At 41.6% G+C, this 24727-nt stretch overlaps 2 protein-coding genes across 11 annotated transcripts in view; one reads left to right on the top strand and one right to left on the bottom strand.

Moving 5' to 3' along the window:
- LOC138753096 (CUB and sushi domain-containing protein 3-like) overlaps nt 1–24727 on the top strand; it is a 691055-nt gene that overhangs the window by 387146 nt on the left and 279182 nt on the right. The window lies entirely within an intron of this gene.
- Nucleotides 1–24727, bottom strand: part of LOC138755143 (uncharacterized) — a 123285-nt gene that overhangs the window by 50217 nt on the left and 48341 nt on the right. For 6 of the 10 annotated variants that reach the window (XR_011352057.1, XR_011352052.1, XR_011352053.1 and 3 more), the window contains 2 exons: nt 14700–14804; nt 2697–2869 (listed from right to left, as the gene is read on the bottom strand). Coding sequence is in view for 2 of the 10 variants with exons in the window: in XM_069920533.1 (XP_069776634.1) it covers nt 2838–2869; nt 14700–14804 (137 nt within the window). In the remaining 8 variants the exon portion in view is untranslated. Of the gene's footprint in view, nt 1–293; nt 2659–2696; nt 2870–14699; nt 14805–23704; nt 23945–24727 lie in introns of those variants that run through there. The other 4 variants (XR_011352056.1, XR_011352054.1, XR_011352058.1 and 1 more) reach the window with 2 other exon arrangements.

Here is a 24727-nt window from a genome sequence, read left to right as displayed (position 1 = left end):
ACGCTACCCAAGTGTTGAGTAATGCCCGTGCGCGTGCTTCTGTGAAAGCCTCTGAGAGTGGCATGCCTCTAGCCATCTGGTCATCCAGTTGACCATTGTGAGAAGACAACGTGCACCTCTGGATATGGGTTGGGGCCCCACAATATCAATGTGCACGTTGATGAAGCGGCGTGTGGTGGCTCCATGTCTGTGATGGAGCTTTGGTAGGTCTCTGGATTTTGGATGACTGGCACTGAGTACAAGTAGTCCTGGCCCATAAGGCGGCTTCTTTGAGGAGGCCATGTCAGACATACCTGTTTGCCACCATTTTGACTGTAATTCTGATGTTGGGGTGAGCCAAGTTGTGGACTGAGTTGAAAATCCACCTCTTCCATTCAGCTGGAATGACAGGGTGAGATTTATCCATCAAGGTGTCGCAGAGCAGTGTGCGATTGCGAGGGGCGATCTGGATGTTTTCCAGTTGTAAGTTGGTGAGTGCTGTCTGGTACGCCAGAATGTCAGGGTCTGCTTGCTGCCCAAAAGCCAGGGCTGCATAGTTGATGCCAGGGGTAGGGTTATGCATCACCAAGATAGCCGGACGGGATAGAGTATTGGGCACCATGTTAGATTTGTCGAGTATGTTCAATCTCCATTGTAAATTTGGAAATGTAGGGCTGGTGCCGCTGTTGCCTGCCTGACCATGGATCTGGCACCTTACAGAAGGTGAAGGGTTTGTGGTCTGCGTAAATTTTGAATAACTTGCCCACCAGGAAGTAACGAAACTGCCAATTTGTCAGGTATATGTCTAACAGTTCTCTATCAAAGGACCTGTATTTGAGCTCTGGTGGCCTGTGGTGTTTACTGATAAAGGCCAGTGGTTGCCACGATCCATTCACCAGTTCTCAAGTACACCCCTGACAATTATGCTGGAGGTGTCTGTCATGAAGGCCGTCAGGGTGTCTGCCCACGGGTGTACGAGGATGATGGCATTGGCTAGGTTGTTTTTGGTGCCCTGGAAGGCCTCGGTCACCTCTTGGGTCCATTGAATGTTTTTACTGGGTCCTGCTATGAGGAGAAAGAGTGGCCTCACTATGCGGGCCACTGCAGGTATGAAGTGGCGATAAGGTTGACCATACCTGCAAAATCTTGTAGTCCCTACACCATTGATGGCATGGGGCAAGAGCGAATAGTATCCATCTTAGTCGGTAGTGGTCTGGCTCCATGTTGGTTGATACAATGGACCAGAAAGTCAATAGTCTCTGAGCCAAACTGGCACTTGGCTGGGTTGAAATCGCTCAGCTTGAAGAATAATTGTTTTAAGTGGGCGACGTGCTCGGTGCAGGTATGGCTGGCGATTAATGTCATCGAGATAGACAAAGGAAAAATGCAGATCCCAGACCACTGCATCCATCAGCCTCTGGAAAGTCTAAGCTGCGTTTTTTAACCCAAAGGGCATGCGGAGAAATTCAAACAATCCAAAGGGGGTTTTTGGGATGTCTTTGGGGTTTACTAAGATCTGGTGATAACCCCTGATGAGGCCCACCTTTGAGAATATCTGTTCCCCTTGCAGGTTAGCGGTGAAGTCTTGGATATAAGGCATGGGTTATCTGTCCATTATGGTGGCCTCGTTGAGGCAACAGTAGTCTCTGCACAGCCTCCAACCACCTACTTCCTTGGAAACCGTGGAGAGGGAAGGCCCAAGGACTATCAGAGTGCCGCACAATGCTGAGTTCCTCCATCTTTTTGAAATCGTCCCTGGCTAGGTTGAGTTTCTCCGGGGGAGACGCCATGCCTGGCATGGAGGAGAGGGTCCTCAGTAACAATTTGGTGCCTCACCCCATGTTTGGGTTCTGCCAAATGGAAGTGAGGTGTGGCGATGGAGGGGAATTCTGCTAGGACCCCAGCAAATTCGTTGTCGGCATTACTCACCGAGTGCAGGTGGGGGCTGGTGAGTTCATTGTCCTTGAGTGAGTGTGACTGAAATGTCCGGGCATGCACCAACCTGACCCCCTTGCTATCCACCAGCAGTGAGTTGGCCCTCAGGAAATCTGTACCCAGTAATGGTTGTTGCATGGCATCCACTGTAAACTTCCAAGTGAATTGTCTGTCACTGAAGCAAAGGGGAATGATGCGGGTGCCGAATATTCAGATGTTGGAGCCATTTACCACTCTGAGCTTCTGGCCCACTTTGCCACAGTGGGCCTCCAAGCTGGTCAGGGGAATGACACTGTATTGTGCCTGAGTCCATCAAGGAACATCGGCCCAACAGGGAGTTTTGAATGTGTTGCAGGCTATGCAGTTGGTTGGTCGACGTAGCCATTAATGACGGCTGGCCTGGGCATTTCTCTGGAACGCGCAGGGGGAGTGGCATCAACAGGCCTCAGAACCCCCACCATTGGTGATAGAAACAGTACTACTTTTTTTTGATAAACATTGAGAATTTCCAGAACCTTCTGCAACTCCACAGTTTTTCGATTTTTAAATATCATAAACGAGTTTATACTGGTATGTGGTGTATTCCTCAAGCGTAAGGCTGGTTAACAAGGTGGCATATCATAATATGATTGGTTATGGTATTTTCTCCTCCTTATTTTTATCCACTTGTTCAGGTGAAAGTTTCAACCTACATTTTTTAAAAATGATGATAGACTTCTACGTGAAAGTTTCAGAAGACCAGCGAAAAGAAAACTGTACAATTCAATGAATCAATGATTTACCTTACTGTACTTGATGAACATACATGGATCATCCACCCCAGGGAGGTGCATGTTGCAAAACTTATTTGCTGTCTTGAAGGACATCATCGATTGAAAGAAAGTGGGTTACATGGTGGCACCGGTATCTGTCTCCTTTGTAATTTACATCCCACAAGCATGCTGCATGTTCTTTGCTGTGAGGCAATAATCATAAACTGAAAGTTATGACAAGCATACTTAATCAGAGTTTTCATCATTGATATTTTGTTCAGCTCGAAATCATTTAAATTTGCTGAAAAATATGGATAAGATTGGGGGGGGGGGGCACGATGAATAAACTTGAACCTAATTTAAATTTGCTTTGAATGAGGTTGAAATTTATTCATCATGCCCCCCCCAATCTTATCCATATTTTTCAACAATGTGGTTGCACCCCATGGAGACATTGGATATAAAGTGATGCCAATATTTAATTACATCAAGGTTAAGTGAAAGTTTGATGGGTGGAAGTATCTCAGAATGTATATTTTGCTGTTGCGATTGAATTGCAATTTTTGTGAAGATGTATAAATACTATTTGTTTGAATATATTTCCCTGCTTTTTATGATCGAGTCAGTTACCAATTACTTATGAGTCATTAATTTAGTCACATTGAAAGTTTGACCACAATAGTTTTAAACCCCAGAAAGTAGTGGATTATGTTGTTTACATCGATTTTATCATCACTGGGGAATGGAGTGATTTGCAACCTCATTTACTCCATTGAATTTATTTCGTTTCGGAGATTAAACCTGTCCTCTACAATGTCGTAATTATACACAAATCTACCTCTTCACACAAAGTTTTAACTGTAGAATGTGCATTGTAATTATGTGGAAATCTATTCCCTATTGTACATGAATAACTTCAGAGGAAACCAAGGCAAATGCTCAACGAAATTACATCTATTTTTAATGCACTAAAACACTTTTGTGCTTAATTCAAGCACCAAGTTTAGTGCCATTCAAAAATAAGTTTGGAATTTGGTCAATAATAAACTTGCTGGCGATTTGGAATGGTTTATGCCCAGAATGAAACGTTAAAATGAGATCTGGTCAGTTTGTGATGGGGCCACAGTTCTAGTCTTTCAGTGGATGGAAAACGGGAGAGCAACATGATTTTCGAAAAACACTTAGAATTTATGATAAAGTAATACATGCCAGGAGAGAGGTTCGACAGTATGCTCAGTGGGAGAAGAAAATACACGATAGGGCCACTTCTCAAGGAAGTAATTTACTACAGGAGAGAGAATCCTTGAACCAGAGAGAAAAGCAGCAATAAATTTCATGATCTCACTATATGTGTGAAAATGAACTGCACATCGATGACACGAGAAACAATGACTCTTCCCTGCAACTGTAAGAGTAAAATGTGTCTGTTAAGTACATACACATATTATAGTCATGCACATGTATGTACACACATGCACACACTCCCACACACACACTCCCACACACACACACACACACACTCCCACACACACACACACACTCCCACAACATTCCTCCACAATTGAACTTTAGCTGAAAAGCATAGATAATTAAAAGGTTACCCAATATTTCTCAGTTAAGAACGAAAATACATTTGAAAAAGGTCACCCTTCTCTGTACCTCAGTATTTGCAGAGAGGTCTCAATGTCCAAATCATCTCATGAATAGCTGCAATATGTCAGGTTTTCTCACTAACTATTTCCACAATCCTTTAGGAAACAGCACTGCAATGACATGAGTCCCAGCAATGTGTTGCATTGTTATCAAATTAGTGATGTCAGAGTTTGCCTGGAATGTATGATCCCACCCCCTTATCCTCATCCCTCTACAACTCCCGCCCTCCCCCAACCCCCCCCCCCCCAAATCCCCACCCCAATTGCTAAGATAGTACAATTTCAGACTGTTATGTTGGAAGCAGCCTTAAGGTCAAATGTTGAGAAAAGATCTTCCCGTATCATCAAAAACATCTTTGGACTCTTTAAAAAAAAATGCCACCAGTAGTGACACAGGGGGCAAAATGACATTGGATACAAAAGTTCACAAGCAAGCTTATAAAATAGAAAAGAGCATTGCTGTGCCTAACATTGCAGTAAAATAGACGAGTGTTCATTTGTGTGCAATTTTACTTTGCTTTGCTATGATTTGTCCTCAAGACTCCAGAACTGTTGAGAAGTGCTCTCATTTGGAAAACAATAACACACCTCATTGTTCAGACCTAATTCTCACTGTTATGGCAATTGCTGGCATTAATGTATAATTTGCCTGGACTGGTTGCTAATGTATGGCATTGCTCAAGCTTGAATGCAGCTAGATATGTTTCCCCTTACAAAGTAATAAACTGCATGATTATGCAATAGTTAGACTCTCTCCATTGCTGATGTTCTATTCTTGCAATATCTCCATAAGACATCCAATGATGCAAACTTTTTTTTTGTCATTTTTAAAAATCTCCTTCTTGTTCTGATCTTATAAAACTTATTGTGGCCTTCTCTGGAGGAGGTACTCAGATAAGAAACAGAAAAATATGAGAGTGGTTGCATGATGAAATGATTTATGCTTTAAACGGGTGTTGTTCTTTCTCTAGAAGACCCATATACACTGGAGATAAGAAGCAGGGGAGTGATGCGAAACAATATGCGATGAGAGATGGCTTAGTGAGAAGCCGTGAGACTATATTTATCAGATCCAGATGTTATAAACTGAGTGGATCACAGTGCTTTCTACTGCTGATTCTTCACCAGATCTGCTCCAGTGTGAATTTTAAAATGGACAATTGGTGCAAAGGTTCAAAATGAACATCAGATGGAGGGCCACATTGAATGCCTGTGCACGTCGATAGCTTAAAATATTCACCACTGTGCTGATGGTCTACAAATTCTGTCGATAAGTTCTGAATTATATTGCGCTCCGTTGCTGCAGTAATTACAATACTGGCCACTCGTCATCAATGATGAATAGCAAACCAAAAAACAAAAGTTTTGACCAATATTTAAGTCTTTAAAGTGGAACTGAACTGAGTAATTTAGTGCTGGAACATAGTTGTGACATCGATATTTAATTGCAATCATCCAAGTATAGTCAATCATTCATTGATATATTGTATTCAGTGTCAGGGGACCTCCACAGCAAGATGTGAGGGATATTATGTATTTTTTGAGCTCTCCCATTTGAATACAATGGTTGGTATTATGGAATGTAGTAAGGACCAACCACTCAATCTGCACACAGCTTATGAAAGTCGTATCTCCAATAAGTCCCTTGTACCCAGTGTCCTTCAGTGTCCACCACCTCTGAGTGATAAAGCCATGGATCCTAATCAGGACATGGTCTCTGGAGTTACTGCCATTCTCCTACTCCTCTTGCCTCTGGGTTTTCCTTCTTGGATCATAGCATCCAATTTTCTTGCTTCTCTTCCTCTAGCACTGGCTGCTCTCTTTGATTTGGCAAGAATGTGCAATATGGGCACCAAATCAAATGAAACGAGACTGCTGCAGGCAACAACAACGTGCAGGAGACTAATATTTTTCTCTAAGAATTTGAAACTTCTTTTCGTCTTGTCGCATCTACCACAGCTTCTGGAGAATCCATGGAGTCGGGGGGGGGGGGTCAATAACTGAGAGGGCAATAGTTCTGGAAGATCCCAGTGCAGTCCTCTTTTTTTTTATTTTTATTTTTTTAATATATTTTTATTTTTCACACTATAAACCATATTGATCAAGATACATACATTTTCCTTCTTAAATATATAGTGTCATTTTCTCCCCCTTCCCTCCTCCCCTCCCTCCCTCCCTCCCTCACCTCCCCTCCCATTTATTTAAAGTTCAGAATATAAGATACATTAAACCCATTAAACAATGTTGTCACTCAATAAAAATAAACAAGAAATTCCACTGAGTCAGTTCTTTTCATTATCTTCTCCTTCTGTCATTTTAGGTGGTAGATGTCCACGGTAGGTTTTCTCTATTGTGTTTCATGTATGGCTCCCATATTTGTTCAAATATTGAAATGTTATTTCTTAAATTATATGTTATTTTTTCTAATGGAATACATTTATTCATTTCTATATACCATTGTTGTATTCTCAAGTTATCTTCTAATTTCTAGGTTGACATAATACAGTTTTTTGCTACAGCTAGGACTATCATAACAAATCTTTTTTGTGCTCCATCCAAATCGAGTCCAAATTTTTTGTTTTTTATATTACTTAGGAGGAAGATCTCTGGGCTTTAATTTTGAATATGTGATTACAGACACAATGATAATCAAAAAATTTATAACAAACATGTATATTAAACTACAAGAAAAGGAGAACGAGGAAACAAATGGTAAAACCAAACAAAAATGGGAACAAGATCTAAGCATAAAGATAAAGAATGAAACATGGGAGAAGCTATGCTCTGGAACCATGAGAAATACAATAAACATGAGGTTACGTATGATACAATATAACTGGATACACAGGCTATACATTACATCTCAAAAGTTAAATAAATGGGACCCAACAGTATCAGACAGATGTTTTCGCTGTAAAAAGGAAACGGGAACAACAGTTCATGCAATTTGGACATGTGAGAAAGTGAAAAAATTTTGGGAAGATCTAAACAATATACTAAATAAAACCAGTGCAGTCCTCTTGATGCTACTTTTGTCCTCTCTGAAATCTTCAACCTTCCGTCTTTAAAACCAATTGGATACATGTAATCAGTGATGAAAGTTCAGGAGATCCTGAAATTCCTTGCATCTGTCAGCAGATCGGGTAAAAGAGCAATGAATGAATTCCTGATTATAACAAATGGGTTGATCCAACATGTATGTATGTTATGCTAAGTTACACTGTGCTCAGATAATTGTGACTCCTTATAAAATGCACTTTCCTCAGATCAGTTCCACTTTTCATTGAGTGGTGAGCAGCAAATCAGGAAACAAGGAAAGACTTGCTGATGGCTGTGCCTGTAACTAGGAAGTTCAGAGGCAGTGTCAACTTGACCTTCATGTCGAGAGTGGTCCAGCCATGAAAACTTGGCAACCATCTTCCCAGAGAATATCACAATGTTGAAAACCTCTAACAACAGGCATTTGTGAATGTATTGTTCTTTGAAATATTCAAGTAGACATTCTCTGGGATAGCATGGAAGTGAGATCAGCAAATCACTAGACATGTGGCCCGTAACAATGAGCGTCACTGAGAGAATTTATGTGACTAGGCCAGCTTTTGAGAATAATTCCATGAGACCAGCAGTCTTTTGGAGATAGCCCCTTTTTCAATTGTTCCACCTCGCTGTGGTATACAGTTATTTTAAAACAACATGTAATAATATGGATGGCAGTATTTTATTGCCAACAGCTCATTTGGCCCAATTTTCAAAGTGCATTCCAGAGATGCATATTCAGTGGAGTAAATGTGTAAATGAATTCTATGAGGGATAATTCCTTACAAAGTTCATGCACATAAGTGAAGTTTCACACTCAGTAACTTTGAAGACTTAGAAAAACTGTATTTTCATATCCAAAACACACCTATTTTCTCTTTATTGATCACCTTTAAATGACAGGTTATACATGATTTATTTATAAATCTAGAGAGCCATTCAACTAATTTCCATTGTCAACCATAGATAATGGACTATGGGAATCTTTTAAACCACAAAAATGTAGAAAGATTTAACAAATTGATGCAATTGTAGCAGTGCGCTACTCGAAAGAAGACACACACACACATAGTATAGTCAGGTTAAGCTCTGAGTTTCATTAGGGACCAGGCCCGACTTTTCCCACTATGCACCTGTTCCCACCATGGCTTCCCTTTGCTGATGTCAACACATGCATAACAAAAGCAGTTTTCCCTCATGCAGGTATTTGCCTGCATAACAGTACTCTTCTTCCCTGTGTGCTGTCCCTGTTGGCTGTGCAGCAAGACCAGCGCCGGTTCGCTTGTGGGGGCCAGTGCTGCTGCATGGGCTGCTAGCCTTTGGTTGCGCTCACTGCCAGGAGTGCCAGCTCAATTGCCGCAGCAGCAGGTCGCCACACAATTACATTTTTGTATAACATCTTTTGTTGGGTTATATCCCTCTAACATGAATATGATGGAGAAGATGATTTGGTACAGGATGTTTTTTTTTATGCTCTATGCTAATGACTGCAAGGGGAGAGATCAATTTCACAGTGCATGCATTCGAGTTAAACTGATTGTCTGAACACATTTCTCATTGGAAATGCCAGCAGTAACCAACAGGAATGATTGCAAAATATTTTCCTGAAAAAGTGGGGTGGCGTGGTTTGTGTAGTGGTTAGCAAAGCACTATTATGGTGCCAGTGACCCAGGATCAAATATGGCACCGTCTCTCCATGTTCACTCCATGTCTGTAAGGATTTCCTTTGGGTGCTCCGGTTTCCTCCCAGTTTTCAAAATGTATGGGGGTTCTAGGTTAATGGGGATATTTGCGTGGCACAGGCTTGTGGGCTGGAAGGGCTTGTTACCTTGCTGTATGTCTATATTTTTTTTTAAAATGACTTAAAACATTTATGCCAGGGAAAAATTTTATGCCTCAAAAAAAAACTTGTAAGTGAAATTATGCCTCTTACAGTAGAGGATTATACTCACTGTTGAAGAAATACTTAATTTAAATGGCTGACAACTGGGGTAAAACATTTAGGGATTTGTATAGATAATAAATTTAAATGATTCATATAAACTTAATTATTTGCCTTTGCTTAAAAAAATTGAAGAAGATTTGAATAGGTGAATGGCCCTGCCATTATTATTAGTGGGTAGAGTTAATTGTGTTAAGATGAATATATTCCCAAGAGAACAACATCTTTTTTAACCATTGCCAACATCAACACCTCAGAAGTTCTTTCAGCAATAAAATAAATATGTAAGAAATTTTATTTGGAAGGGTAAGATGTGTAGAGTCTCCATAGAAAAATTAATATGGAAACATGAATTAGGAGGATTACAACTTCCCAATTAAAAAATAAATATGATCAAATGGCACAAATGCGATTTCTTGCCTCCTTTTTTTGAGGAAGGAGAAAAACCTGCATGGGTAAGAATAGGATGAGGGAAAATAGGAGAGAGAATAGTAGAGGACTTTATATATAAATGGGGAGTGAAATTAGAAACATAGAAACATAGAAGATAGGAGCAGGAGTAGGTCATTCGACCCTTCGAGCCTGCTCTGCCATTCAATGAGATCATGGCTGATCTTAAAGTTCAGTACCCCATCCCCGTCTTCTCTCCGTAACCTTTAATACCCTTATACTGAAGAAATATATCTAATTCCCTCTTAAATAGATTTAATGAACTGCCTCTACTGCCCTCTGTTTTAATGAATTCCACAGATTCACCACCCTCTGGGTAAAGAAATTCCTCCTCATCTCGGTCCTAAATGGTTTGCCTATTATCCTCAAACCATGGCCCCGGGTTCTGGATTTTCCCATCATTGGAAACATCCCATCTGCATCCATTCTGTCCAGTCCTGCCAGAATTTTATATGTCTCTATGAGATCCCCTCTCAATCTTCTAAACTCCAGCGAGTACAATCCCAATTTGCGCAATCTTTCCTCATAAGTCATTCCTGCCATTCCAGGTATCAGCCTGGTGAATCGCCTCTGCACTCCCTCCATTGCAAGAACATCCTTCCTTAGATAAGGTGACCAAAACTGTATACAATACTCCAGGTGTGGTCTCACCAAGGCCCTGTACAGCTGCAGTAAGGTATCCTTGTTCCTATACTCAAATTCTCTTGATATGAAGGCCAACTTACCATTTGCCTTTTTAACCGCCTGCTGTACCTGCATGCTCGCCTTCAGAGACTGATGTACAAGTACCCCTAGGTCTCTCTGCACTTCCCCATCTCTTAATCTATTGCCATTCAAATAGTAATCTGCCCTCCGGTTTGTATTACCAAAGTGGATAATCTCACATTTATCCACATTGTAGTACATTTGCCATGTATCTGCCCAGTCCCTCAATTTATCCAAATCACACTGGAGCTTCCTGACCGTGAACACAACCCCTCCTAGCTTAGTGTCATCTGCAAATTTGGAGATATTACATCCAATCCCCTCATCCAGATCATTAATGTAAATTGTGAACAACTGGGGTCCCAGTACAGATCCCTGTGGTACCCCACTGGTCACCGCCTGCCACTCAGAAAATGAGCCATTTATCCCAACTCTCTGTCTTCTACCTGCCAGCCAGTTCTCAATCCACATCAATACTTTGCCCCCAATCCCATGAGCCTTGATTTTGGAAGCCAGTCGTTTATGCGGGACCTTATCGAAGGCCTTTTGGAAGTCCAGGTACACCACATCCACTGGCTCTCCCCCATCTATTTTACCTGTCACCATCTCAAAGAATTCCAATAGATTTGTCAAGCACGATTTACCTTTTGTAAATCCATGTTGACTCCGTCCGATCCCTCCTCTGCTAGTCATATGCTCCGCTATTACATCCTTAATAATGGATTCCATCATTTTGCCCACTACTGATGTAAGGCTCACCGGCCTATAATTCCCCGCTTTTTCTCTACCCCCCTTTTTAAATAGTGGGGGAACATTAGCTACCCTCCAATCCATGGGTACTGATCCTGAGTCTATCGAGTTCTGGAAAATAATTCTTAAGGCATCTGCTATCTGAATGGCCACTTCCTTAAGTTCCCTAGGATGCAGATTATCAGACCCTTGGGATTTATCTGCCTTCAATTCCATCAATTTCCCCAAGACCATGTCCTTAGAGATACTGATTTCTTTCAGTTCCTCCCTTGCATTAGTCTCTATGTTTCCCAACATCCTTGGGAGGTTATTTGTATCCTCTCTTGTAAAAACAGAACTAAAGTAAGAATTTAATTGGTCTGCCATTTCCTTATTCCCCATTATATATTCCCCTGATTCCGACTGCAAAGGACCTACTCTGGATTTCACCAATCTTTTCCTCTTGACATATTTATAAAAGCTTTTGCAGTCGGTTTTTATATTTGCCGCAAGCGTACTTTTGTAATTTTTTTTGCTCTCTTGATTAATCCCTTTGTCCTCCTTTGCTGCATCTTGAACTGTTCCCAGTCTTCGGTTGCGGTACTTTTTTTGGCCAATTGATATGCTCTCTCTTTGGACCCAATGCTGTCTCTAATTTCCCTTGTTATCCACGGTTGAGTCACCTTTTTTGGTTTATTTTTATGCCAAACTGGTATAAACGATTTTTGCAATTTCTCCATTAGATCTGTGAATGCTTTCCATTGTCAACTCCCCCACAAACACCACCCAATCAATCTTACTCAACTCCCGTCTCATACCATCATAATTCCCTTTATTTAAATTCAGGACCTTAGTCACGGTTTTAATTTCAACACTCTCCATGTTGAGAAAGAATAAAATAAATGTTGAAATTGGAACAAGTAGGATGGGGTGCTTATCACTTAAAATGCCTTTGATTCAAAATAGACTTATCCCTTTTACATTGAATAATCAATTCTTTGATATCTGGTCTCGTAAAGGGATCAGACATATTAAAGATTGTTATGAAGGAGGACATTTGATGTCACTTGATTAATTATAAAATATAGCATACTTAACAATACACTCTTCTGCTATTTTCAATTAAGAACATATCTAAGGGGCCCAACAATGCTATTACTAAAGTGTTGTGATGTGGAAACTTTGATCCAAAAGTGAATTTAAAAAAAAAAAATTCTGCCATGTATCTTCTACTTAAATTGGGAACTTCTAAACAGGGGTTTCATAAATTTAGACAGAGATGGGAATCAGATTTATAGAACTGATGAACAAAACTGCTGTGATCTTAGTAAAGATAGTATGACAAATTCAATAAATATAAGGTACAGATTGGTCCAATACAGTTTTCTTTTTCATCAATTGTATCTCACATCACAGAAATTAAATAGGTTGAAGTCTTATTTATCAGATCAATGATTTAGATGTGGTGAAGAGATAGGTACTTGTTTACATTTGACTTGGTCATGTCCCAAGACCTTTTTGGATAGATTTAGAAAGTTTTTTAGAACAGGTTACAGGAATTAAGTTTTTTAATGGGGAATATCATAGGGTCAAGACCAAAATTGAAATTATCTAAACACCAATTAGAATTTGTCAAAATAACATTTGAAGTGGCAAGAAATGTATCGCAGTTACTTGGAAATCTGAATCACTTTGAGGCATGGCATGATGGAATGCCGGGATGCATAGTTGTGTTTCCCTTGAGAAGATTACTTAAAATTAAAATATAAATATGATATATTTTTGCAAATTTGGTGCCCGGTATAAATGTGTTGACATTTTTCTAAAGACTCCAAACCATTTCAAGAATTAATAGAAAACAAAAGTGGGAACAAGATCTAAACATAAAGATAAAGAATGAAACATAGGAAAAGCTATGCTCCAGAACTATGAGAAATACAATAAACACGAGGTTATGCATGATACAATATAATTGGTTACACAGGCAATATACCACACCCCAAAAGTTAAATAAATGAGACCCAACAGTATCAGATAGATGTTTTCGCTATAAGAAGGAAATGGGAACAACAGTACATGCAATTTGGGCATGTGAAAAAGTGGAAAAGTTTTGGGAAGATCTAAATCATGTATTAAATAAAATCACAAAAAGCAACATACCAAAAAATCCAGAGATCTTTCTTCTAAATAATATAAGAAGTAAAGAACTAGGCCTCAATTTGGATGAAGCACAATAAAGATTTATTATGATAGCCTTAGCTGTAGCAAAAAAAATGTATAATGTCAACCTGGAAATCAGAAGACAGCCTGAGAGTACAGCAATGTTACATAGAAATGAATAAATGTATTCCATTGGAAAAAAATAACATATAATTTAAGAAATAACGTCACAGTATTTGAACAAATTTGGGAACCGTCATGGAACACAACAGAGAAGTCCTACCGCAGACCTCCATCACCTAAAATGACAGAATGAGAAGAAGATGAAATGAACTGACCCAGTGTGTAAATGTAGATGACACAATTTTCTTGTTTATTTTCATTGTGTGATGACATTGTTTAATGGGTTTAATGTATCATATATGTTGAATTTTGAGTGGATGGGGAGGGGGGTGGGAAGGAGGGAGGGAAGGGTGGGGGGAAAAGGGGAGAAAATGACACTGTATATTCAAGAGTGAAATGTTTGTGTGTATTTTGGTTAATATGGTTGATAGTGTGAAAAATTTAAAAAAAAAGAATTAATACAATATGTATTGGAGATCCGTGCAACGAGTGGCACTTTCTTGGCAATCCTTTTTGCTTTTCCTTCTTTTCTTTTTCTCTTTTCCATTCTTGTCTTTTTTTTCCTATGGGGTTTTTCACTTCATGAAGTGTAGAATGGGTTTATATTCTTTCTATTAATATCTTTTAAATTTTGTAACTGGCTTAATGTATGGACAAATATTTAAATAAAATATTTTTTTTAAAGTCCTGCTGCAAAGTTAACAGTTTGCTTCTCATAGCGCTGATGTCATTTTAATGTGGAGCCAAATGTTGCAGAGGACTTCTACACCAATGAATGGTAACATTCAAACCATTTTAAGTACTCTTTCAAAACAGAATGAAGATTAATAGAATAAAACAAATAAAATCACAGAAGGATAAGAAAAAAAAATAATTTGTAACTGAAATTATAGTAAATAATGAAGTTAATTTCTGAGGAGAATCTAAACACAAACAGATGCACGTGCCTAATGATGCAAAGAGACCAGACATAGCTTGGCTTCATCACCATCCTCCAGATAGATTTTGCATCGATTTCTTGGAGCTTCAGATCACCAGGAAAAACAGACAGAAAGGCTGAGAGAAACATTTATTAAAAGAAGGAAGCTTCAAGAAATGCCAGTGAAGGGGAAGGGCTTAGGAAAGGAATTGCAGATAGCCAACCCAAAATTGTATAGCTGAAATTAGAGTAATTGATAATGAAGAAAGGGAAGAAAACTGTCTGAGGTGCCATCATAAAATATATGGATAAAATACCTGGAATGTGCAAGCTTCCAACTGTTATGTGGAAAAGATTGAGGGCATTCCTTTCCTTTCCTTTCCTTTCCACTTCGCATTCACTGGAACTCGGACGGAATTTCACTGAAAATGAAAATTAATTGAGATACATAAAGAGAGACATTATTGATTATGTAAATGTTAAATGACCTCCAAAGCCTTCATAGTAAATGGATTTAAACAGGTAATAAAAGAACAAATTGAAAGGATTCATACAAACAGAATGTAAACGTCATGTTGATACACTGGAATTGCCGTGACATTAAAACATTTGTGTAACTAGAAATCATGGAATAACAGAGATACTGAGATGCTATTTTTTGGTACAAGTAATGTTGATGTTTTAAGGTAAATCTACAGAATCTCCCACTGATCCAATGTCGAAACAAAAAAAAAATCACTAACTCAGGCTACCTGTCTAAAGCAAATAGTTGGTGTCCTGCACGTATCAATCAGGATTGGAACATGAGTGGTCAATTCAGAGAAGAAAAAAAAATGAGTGCTGTTTTCAGCTTTAAAAGCTTAAAGGGTTTTACATTTTTTTGACTTCCACAATATATCTGTGAAGGACAAACCTCTTGAGTGCTTGTGGGAGCAAACATCAGAAAATCTTGATCCTTTATCTAGCTTCTCAATAATTGTATCTCTGAGGCAGTAATTCCATACTCTAGCCATTGTTGGTCTCAGGACATTTTATTCTGTATATACTGTGGTCACCTTGAGTAAATGTTAGCTCAGCTCAGAATTCTTTTGAGGCAGATTTGTTGAGTAATGAGACCCTATGTCAAGCAGGGGCTTGTATTATACTCTCCCCTTACCTTGGTTGTGGGTTATTTATGACTCGTGATATGCAATATGTAAATCACATTTTAAGATAATCCACAAAATGTGTGACACAACAGCAATTAAGATGTTAGCTGCCTACATGAAATTAAAATGCAGTGTTACCTAATCAACATTGTTTTTGTGAGCCTAGTTGATTTCCAGTGAATATGAAAAAGAGGTGAGACGGTTAGTGTAAGGGCAACATGCTTAGCGCGATGCTATTATCGTGCCAGCCACCCAGGTTCGAATCCAGCACTGTCTTTAAGGAGTTTGTACACTCTCCCCGTGTCTGTCTCAATTTTTCCTGGGTGCTCCAGCTTTCTCCCACATTTCAAAATGTACACGGTTGGAGGTTAAATTGGATGTAATTGAGATGCATGGATTTCAATGGCTGGATCAGCTTATACCATGTTGTAAATCATTAAAAACATGTTGGCATTGAGAGATGTGGAGGGAGTGGGGAGTATCTACAAGTTTTAGGTTTGTGCAGTTTCATTGGATTTCTGGAAGGCATTGCATCCAGGACTCTGTTCTTCCAAAGCATCAACTTCAGGTTAAGGTTCTTATTGCAGTCCTGAGAGCTGCATTTCCATGGATTAAAGATTCCTCAGAGTCAGTGGCAGTGTTTTTCTTTCTAAAGAGGTTTATGTGAACCTCTGCAAACCTTCTCTTCTATCCTTCTGACAATCTATCCACATGATGTCGTCAGATTGGCACATTTGTTTTTGAGACTCTGGTATCGTGCTTGTGAATGTTGCAGCATGCCCAGTTAAATGTGATAAGGTCTTAATGGTTACAAGGATGGACACTATTATTGGTTTATTTAGGCTGCACATTTGAAGGATTTTACAGAGCTATCTCTCCAGTGCTTTGAGGTGCCTACTGCAAGAGCTCTAAGTCTCTGGAAGCATACAGGAGGGCAAGGATTGCCATCCTCACATTCACCATGAGCTTTGTACCATGGTTTGAAGACCTAATCATGTAAGGCTGCCCTACAAACAGCCTGAACCTGTCGTGGTATATTTCCTAATTGGTGTCTGTCATTACTGCTGTGGAAAGTGTACTCGTTTTCCAAGAAGATGTCATGGATCTTTATTATCAGGGTATGGTGTTGTCAGTTGGGGGTGGGTTAGTAAGGGAACTTAGTTCTGTGGATGTGGAACAAGACCCTTCTCTTGCATCAGTAAATGAGTGTATTTTTGAGATAATGAGTATATTATCACATGCATTAGGCAATGTACTTACACAACAAAATTTACTGCAACAAAACAGGTATTTTGTCAGAAAAAAATAAATAGAAAAATGAAATCAACTACAAAATATACATAATTAAATAAAAAAGAAATAACTAATACAAAAATATGCAGTCTTAATGCAAAAGGAAGGGAATTAGCAGTAGTACAGACAGTGCTTTTGTGGTATTGGAGCAGTCCATGATTTGTGTAACAAGGAGAGTTTCAAAAGCCTGATAGCTATAAGAAAGAATCTGCTCCTGAACCTAGAGGAGCTAGTCTTCAGGCTTCTCTACCTCCTGCCCAAAGTTTGCAGTGAGAAGAGGTTGTGAACAGGGGGTTGAAAGTCCTTTAAGATGTTGGCTGCCTTCATGAGGCAGTGCCTCACATAGATAGATTCAATGGATAGGAGGCTGAAACTGTGATGGACCTGGCTATATTTGTTATCTTGTGCAGCCATTTGCATTCCTGGGCAGTGGAATTCCAAAACCATGTTGTGATGCAACCAGTCAGTATACTTTCCTCAGTTCACCTGTCAAAATTTGATAGAATCTTCAATGGCATGCCAAATTTTCTTGGACTCCTTACAAAGCAGAGGCTTTAGTGTGCCTTGTTCACCGTTTCTTCAATGTGCTGGTTCCAGGAGAGATCTTCTGAAATATCGACTCCCAGGAAATTGAAAGCTATAACCCTCTCAATCTTCAACCCATAAACCTGTCCACGTGTCCAATTGACCAGTCCTTCCAAAAACCAGTTATAAACTCCTTGGTCTTGATGTTGATAAGATCAAGACTGTTGTTCCATCATTACCCAACCAATTTCACAATCTCCATCCTGATTTCTTACTCACCAGTTATTCACCCATCCACGTTGGTGTTGCTAGTGAATTTGTAGATTGAGTTGGAGCCAAACTTGGTTACACAGTTATGGGTGCCCAGGAAAGAGATCAGAGAATTAAGCACACAGCCTTGGGGTGTCCTTGTTGTTGATGGTCAGCATGGAAGAAGTGATATTGTCAATTCACTCTGATTGTGGTCTGCCGATGAGGAAACCGAGGATCCAATTGCAGAAGGATGAACAGACTTTCAGATCCTTTAGTTTGGTCCTATGTTTTGTGAGCAGGATTTCCCAACTGTATTTGGATATTTTTTGTTGACTACTGAGGAAGTCTATGGTTGATTATTATGGACCAGCACCAGTAACATGACTGTAGTGATTTATAAACAAATGATTGATAATTAATGATCAAACATTTAAATTGGCAGCTTTAATACCTTTTCTTTAGTTGAAGAACATCAAGAGAAAGGATTTTCAATGTCTAAAATTAGCTATTTATGGGTAAGGCAACAGATGGATGGGACTCGGAATAGACAGGCTGATAAAGAATGTACTTGATTCACCAGCTGGCCATTTATCTTTGCGCACGTGATACTGATATGATTAACTTTTCAGTTGTTCCAGTGATGCCCTGAAGTTTAAGAAAACTACTTCCAAATGGTTTTGTTACACTACAAGCAATTGCTAAATGTGATTGAATTGTATTTGATCCCTGAACATTATGTTGTTTTTGATGGTCCGATGCTTGATTGTTGATTACAGATAAATCTTTCCTTGGACTATGGTAAAATCAGTGCTTTTCTTTCAAAAGGCAATGTGCTTTGTGATTGAGCAAAGGTTGTCATACTCACACTGAAATTACAATAGGTACCTCAACCTCCAATGGCTGCAGTCAGAGCTTCCCACCTGCTTCAAAAAGGCATCAATCATCCTGGTACCCAAAAAGAGTAGTGTGAGCTGCCTCAACAACTATCACCCAGTAGCACTACTTTCTAATGTGGTGAAATGCTTCAAGAGGCTGGTCATGACCAGAACTAACACGTACCTAAGCAAGGATCTGGACTGGCTGCAATTCCCCTATCGTCACAATTGCTCCACGGCAGACCCAATATCACTGGCTCTCCACTCAGCTCTAGATCACCTCAAAATCAGCAATTCATTCATATGGCTACTCCTCATCGACTACAACTCGGCATTCAATACCATTATTCCCTCAGTGGTGGTCAAGAGCGACAAACTCGAGACCTCTGTACCCCTCTCTGCAACTGGATACTTGACTTTCTTAATTGAAGACCATAGTCAGTGTGAATTGGAAACAACGTTGTCTCCTCATTGATCACCACACAGGCTCACACCAAGGATGCATGCTTAGCTCACTGCTCTACTCCTATACACTCATTCGCCAGGCACAATTGCAATGCTATCTACGTTTCCCAATGACACCACAATTGTCAGCAGAATAACAGATGGCAATGAGGAAGTATACAGAAGGGAGATAGATCTGCTCATTGAATAGTGTAACAACAATAACCGTGCACTCAATGTCAGCAAAACCAAGGAGATGATTGTGGACTTTAGGAGGAAGTCAAGAGAACATGACCCATTCCTCACTGAGGGCTCAGTGGTGGAGAGGGTCAAGAACTTCTGATTCCTGGGTGTCAGCATCTCCAAGGATCTGTCCTGGAGCCTCCATGTTGATATAATCACAAAGAAAGCTTGCCAGTGGCTATACTTTGTGAGGTGTCGGAGGAGATGCAATAGGTCACCAAAGGCTTTTGTAAATTTCAACAGGTGGAAAGCATTCTGGCTGGTTGCATCATTGCCTGGTATAGAGGCACCAACTCTCAGGACAAGAATAAACTGCAGAGGGTTGTTACTCAGCCTGTCACATCACAGACACCAGACTTCACTCAATTAAGGACATCTATATGAGGTGGTGTATTAAAAAAAAAAGCCTCTATCCTCTAAGTCCCCCACCACCCAGTCCATGCCCTCTTCACTTTGCTACCATCGGGAAAAGGGTACAGGAGCCTAAAGACGAGTACTCAATGGCACGAGGACAGCTTCTTTCCCGCTGCCATCAGATTCTTTAAAAATCAATGAACCAAAGACACTGCCTTACTCTTCATGCACAATTATTTTTTTATATAGTAATGTTGTAAGATGGACATTATATGAATGTTTGCTCTATGATGCTGCCATAAAATATCAAATTTCATGACTTGTTCGTGACAATAAATTCTGATTCTGAAGATATATCAATTAAAATAGTATATTGTAACGTGCGTTGTATGTGAAGTGTGGAGTAAGAACGACACAAACAGTTGAGTCGATGTCAAAGTCTGATTTATTACACTGGCAGCTCTGTTTATATTCAATCCCTGCCTTTGATGACAGGAGTGACGTCATTGCCCGCTGTTTCTGCTGCGCGGGAGGTCATGTGGGATGATGCCCGTTGATCCCTGCGGGGCCCTTGCGATCACTGCATTCTTCTGGCCATTTTGTGAGCTGGATTGTGACTTGGTTCATGGGCTGCTATCTGAACCCCTCACTCCAGAACCAGCGATCAGAGTGTCCCTTGATGCTTTGGGCAGTCAACCTCTGCGTCGCGGGGGCTGAGTCTCGACTGGCTGGCTAATGTCTACACGGGCCAGTTTCAGGTGGTCAAGGGTGATGCTTTCATCTTTGCCAGCAATGTCCAATACACATGTTGACCCATTATGCCTGATGACTATGTATGGCCCCTTGGAGGGATGCCTGGTGCACTCAACTTCACACAAAAACATACTCAGAGGTGTGCAAGTCTTTGTGGACAAAGGAATTTGTCTGGCCATGTGGCGGGGGCTGTGAAGGGGCTAGGATACCCAGTCTTTCCCACAGCTGTTTCAGTGACACTGTTGTGGGGTGGGGGGGGGGGTCTAGAACTTTGGCAGTGGCCAGGAACTACCCTGGGATCACCAAGGGTGCACTATGGACTATTTCTGCTGCGCCAGGCCATCAGGGCTGCTTTTAAGTGTTTGTGGAACTGCTCCACCACCTTGTTGATCTGTAGGTGATATGTCATGGTATGGTGGAGTGGGGTTCCCAACAGTTTGGCCAGCATCACCCAGAGCCCTGAGATAAAAGTACTCCCCTATCGAAGGTGAGATATTCTGGGATTCCGAACCTGGACATCCAGGTGTTGATTAGTGCCCTGGCATAGTTCTCCATGGATGCATCGGCCATCAGAATTGTCTCTAGCCACCTTGTGGAGTGGTCAACCATAGTGAAGAGGTATCTCAGCCCATTAGAAACCAGTAGTGGCCCCACAATGTCCATGTGGATGTGTCTGAACCTATGTCATGCTGGCTCAATAGTCTTGGGAAGTGCTTTAGTGTGAGTTTGCACTTTGGATGCCTGGCGGAGCATAGAGGTCTTGGCCCACTGACTGATCTGTTTGTGTAGCTTGTCCCAGAAAAATCTGCTGGCCATCATCTTCACCGTGGTTCTGAATGCCAGATGCACCAAGTTGTACACCATGTCGAAAACCTACTAGCTCCATAGTGCTAGCACGATGGGGTGGGGTTGGCCATTGGAGACATTGCAGAGTAGCCAGGGGTGAAGGTGAAATCCTCCAGCCGCAGCCCAGAAAGCACTGTCCTGTACGCTGGGAACTCATGGTCGTCATGTCGTGCCCTAACTAGGCCTAAATAGTCTATGTCCTGGGATAGGGTGTGGATGGACTCAATGGCGGGACAGGAAATTGCATCAGCCATCACATTACTCTTGTCGGCGATGTGTTGGAAGTCTGTGGTAAATTCAGACACATAGGAAAGGTACCTCTGCTGCCTGGCCAACCATAGGTCAGACACTTTGTGGAAGGCGAAAGTCAATGGTTGGTGAAGACCATTGTCTGCCTTTCAGAAAGTATCAGCAGTGCCCAACCGCCAGGTGCAGTGCTAATAGCTCCCAGTCAAAGGCGCTGTATTTAAGTTTAGGTAGCCAGAGGTACCTTCTAAAAAAAGGCCAGGGCTGGCATTGCCCATTGATCAATTGTTTGAGGACCCCTCTGACTGCTGTGCTGGAGGCATCCACCATGAGGGCAGTTGGCACCATTGGCCTGCGGTGAACCAGAAGGGGGGGATTGGCAAGATCATCCTTCACCTTCTGGAACACCTCAGAGGCCTCCCCGTCCCAGGCAATGTATTTATTTTTCCTCACGATGAGTGCAAAAAGGGGGCGCATGATGCAAGCTACTGCTGGCATGAATCTTACTGGCGAACTCCTGCAGCCCCTTCAAGGTGTGAAGTTTGGTGTACGGCCGAATGACCTCCACCTTCCCAGGCAGTGGTTTTGCCCTGTACTTTTTGATCTGATGCCTCATGAAGTCGATTGTGCCCCACCCGAACTTACACTTGGCGGGGTTGATGGTCAGTCTGAACTCCTGGGTGAATAATTGTTTGAGGTGGGCCTTGTGCTCTGAATGATTGCGGTTGGCAATAAGGATATCATCCAGGTAGATGAACACAAATAGGAGGTCCCAGCCCACCGTGTCAGTCACTGAAAAGTCTGAGCAGCATTCTTAATCCAGAAGGGCATCTCATGAATTTGAACAGGCCGAAGGGGTGATCATGGCGGTTTTGGGGATGTCCTTGGGGTGCACTGGGATTTGATGATAATTCCTGATTAAATCGACATTTGAAAATACCCGCGCCCCTTGTAAGTTGAAGGTAATATCTTGGATATGAGGCATAGGGTGTATGTGTGGTCTGGTGGCCTCATTGAGGCATCAGTAATCACCACAGGGCTTCAACGCTCCTGCTGCCTTCGGTACTATGCACAGGGGGGAGACCCAGGGACTGTCCAACCTCCGCACTATCCCTAACTCATCGGGGGTGGGGGGAGGTGGCACACTCTGGCATGGAGCAAGGAGCTCTTGGTAAGGGTGTGGTGCCTTACCCTGTGCTTTGGTTCTCCAGATCGTAGGGAATTCCTCCAGGATGTATGTGTTGGTGTTGATGAACAGCATGATGGAGTTGACTTGGGTGGCCAGTAGTTTGGTTTGAAAAGTTCTGCCCTGCACCAAAAGCTACTCTTTCAAATGTCGCAGTAAGCTGTGGGCACACAGGAAATCACCCTCCAGGAGCAGTTACGCCACTGCCGTGACTGTAAAAGTCCACTTAAATTAGTGGCTATCAAATTGTAGGGGACGGTGCAGTGCCATATGTTCATATAGAGTTGCAGTTCGCTGCCCTCAGTGCCGAGCCTGGCTTTGTGTTCTGGGTGTCATAGGCCGTGGGTGGAAGGACTACCTTCCCGAAAAAGACTCCCACATGATGGCCAACCGCCGCAGCCATTAACGAAGGCTGGCCATTGCGTTTCCTGAAAACATGAAGGGTGGGCGGCATCGATGATAATAACAAAATGGCTGGGTCGGGGAGGTCCACTAGCCTCCCTGTCTGCTATGGCCTTGTTGCCGGCTGGGGTCAGGGCTTGGTGATCTGTTCCACCTAGGCGCCGATTTCTTTCTTTGCTCTCCAAAACAAGTCCACCCAGGTTGCGATTTTCCTGGGGTTTCTGAAGTCCTCGTCGGTGAGCAAGAGTCTGATGTCATCAGCCAGCTGCTCCAGGAAAATCTGTTCAAAGAGCAGGCAAGGCTTGTGCCCCTCAGCAAGTGGAAGCATTTCGCTTATGATGGTGGACATGGCCCTGTCCCCCAAACCATCTAAGTGCAGCAGACCGGTGGTGTGCTCCCGCTGTAAGAGCCCGAAAGTGTGGGTTAGTAGCTCTTTGAGGGCACCATAATCACCTTGCTCCAGAGTCTGCCGTAGGAAATCGACGACCCTCAATGTCGAGCAAGTTCATTACGTATTAGTAACGGGTTTTGGTGGCGGCGATCTGGACCTCAGTGGAACTGGGCCTCAGCCTGTTCGAACTACCCGTGTGGCTGCGACACCCAGAAAGTTGGCAGCTTGAGTGAAACCATGTGGAGAGCTGCTTGGTCCATTATATTTGGGTCCAACTGCCGGTTCGACCTGTCGGATTCACCAGTGTAGCGTGTGTGCTACTGCCAAGTATGGAGTAAGAACAATGCACACACACACAGTCAAGTTGAGGTCGAAGACTGATTTATTGCTCTGCCAACTCTGTTTATATTCACTCCCTGCCTCTGACAGCAGGAGTGACATCACAGTGCCGGCCTCCAACTGGCTGGCATTCACACCGTTGCCCGCTGTTTATCACCATGTGGGAGGGCACATAGGATGATGGCCATTTGTCCCTGCAGGGTCTTTCGATTCCTGTGTTCGCTAGCCACTTTATGAGCTGGGTCACAACTTGGTTTGCGGTTCGCTACAATATATTAATTTACGAAAATATGCCAAGACAGAAAATGAGATAACAAATATAAAAGGATGGATTGATAAATATTCACAGTTTCAGATGGTACAAGTGATGTTTCTATCATGCTTTGGCTGGATACAGACTAGCTTAAAATTAAGGATAGGGTCGTCCAGGGGTAGGTTCAAGAGCCCGAGGGCTGGTGGATTAAAAAAAACTATTCTTGAACCTAGGAGTGCTGGATTTCAGGCATTTGTTACGAGTTCAAAGGACCCCAAAACCCAGCAGCAATGGTTTTTAAAATGAGTTTTTTTTTAAATAACTTTAAACATGAAAATAGAAATAATCTTTAACTTATCTCTATACTTAACTAACTCAAATTAACCCCCTCTAATTCTAAGCGCACATGTATGTAATGTGTGTGTAAATTTAAGAAAAATTATTTGGCTGACAGTTCAATCTCACTTCTCCTTCCAAGTTCTCTGGATGCAGGCAATTCTTATAATGTGCACAGAATTGAACATGTATAAAGTTCACCATGCTTTGGTGCTCGAAAGGTAAATGTTTACTGCTCAGGAAGGTTCTTGTAGGGTTTGCAGAGAGAGATTTGTTGTTCCAGGATTTCCACAACTGAGGTACCACCATTAGTCACCTCAATGTCTCGCCGATTAAACTTGCCCCATCAGGGTTTTCCATATGGTAACCTCTTTCTTTCAGGCCATCACAGAATTCCTTTCTGTTCCACTTATTCCAAGAGAAACATCAGACAGATAGCACTTCCAGCCATCCACTGCT

The sequence above is a fragment of the Narcine bancroftii genome, chromosome 2 (assembly GCF_036971445.1).
Source record: "Narcine bancroftii isolate sNarBan1 chromosome 2, sNarBan1.hap1, whole genome shotgun sequence".
Classification (NCBI taxonomy): domain Eukaryota; kingdom Metazoa; phylum Chordata; class Chondrichthyes; order Torpediniformes; family Narcinidae; genus Narcine; species Narcine bancroftii.
Note: the sequence above shows the minus strand (reverse complement) of the source record. Positions and strands in the feature narration are given on the sequence as shown.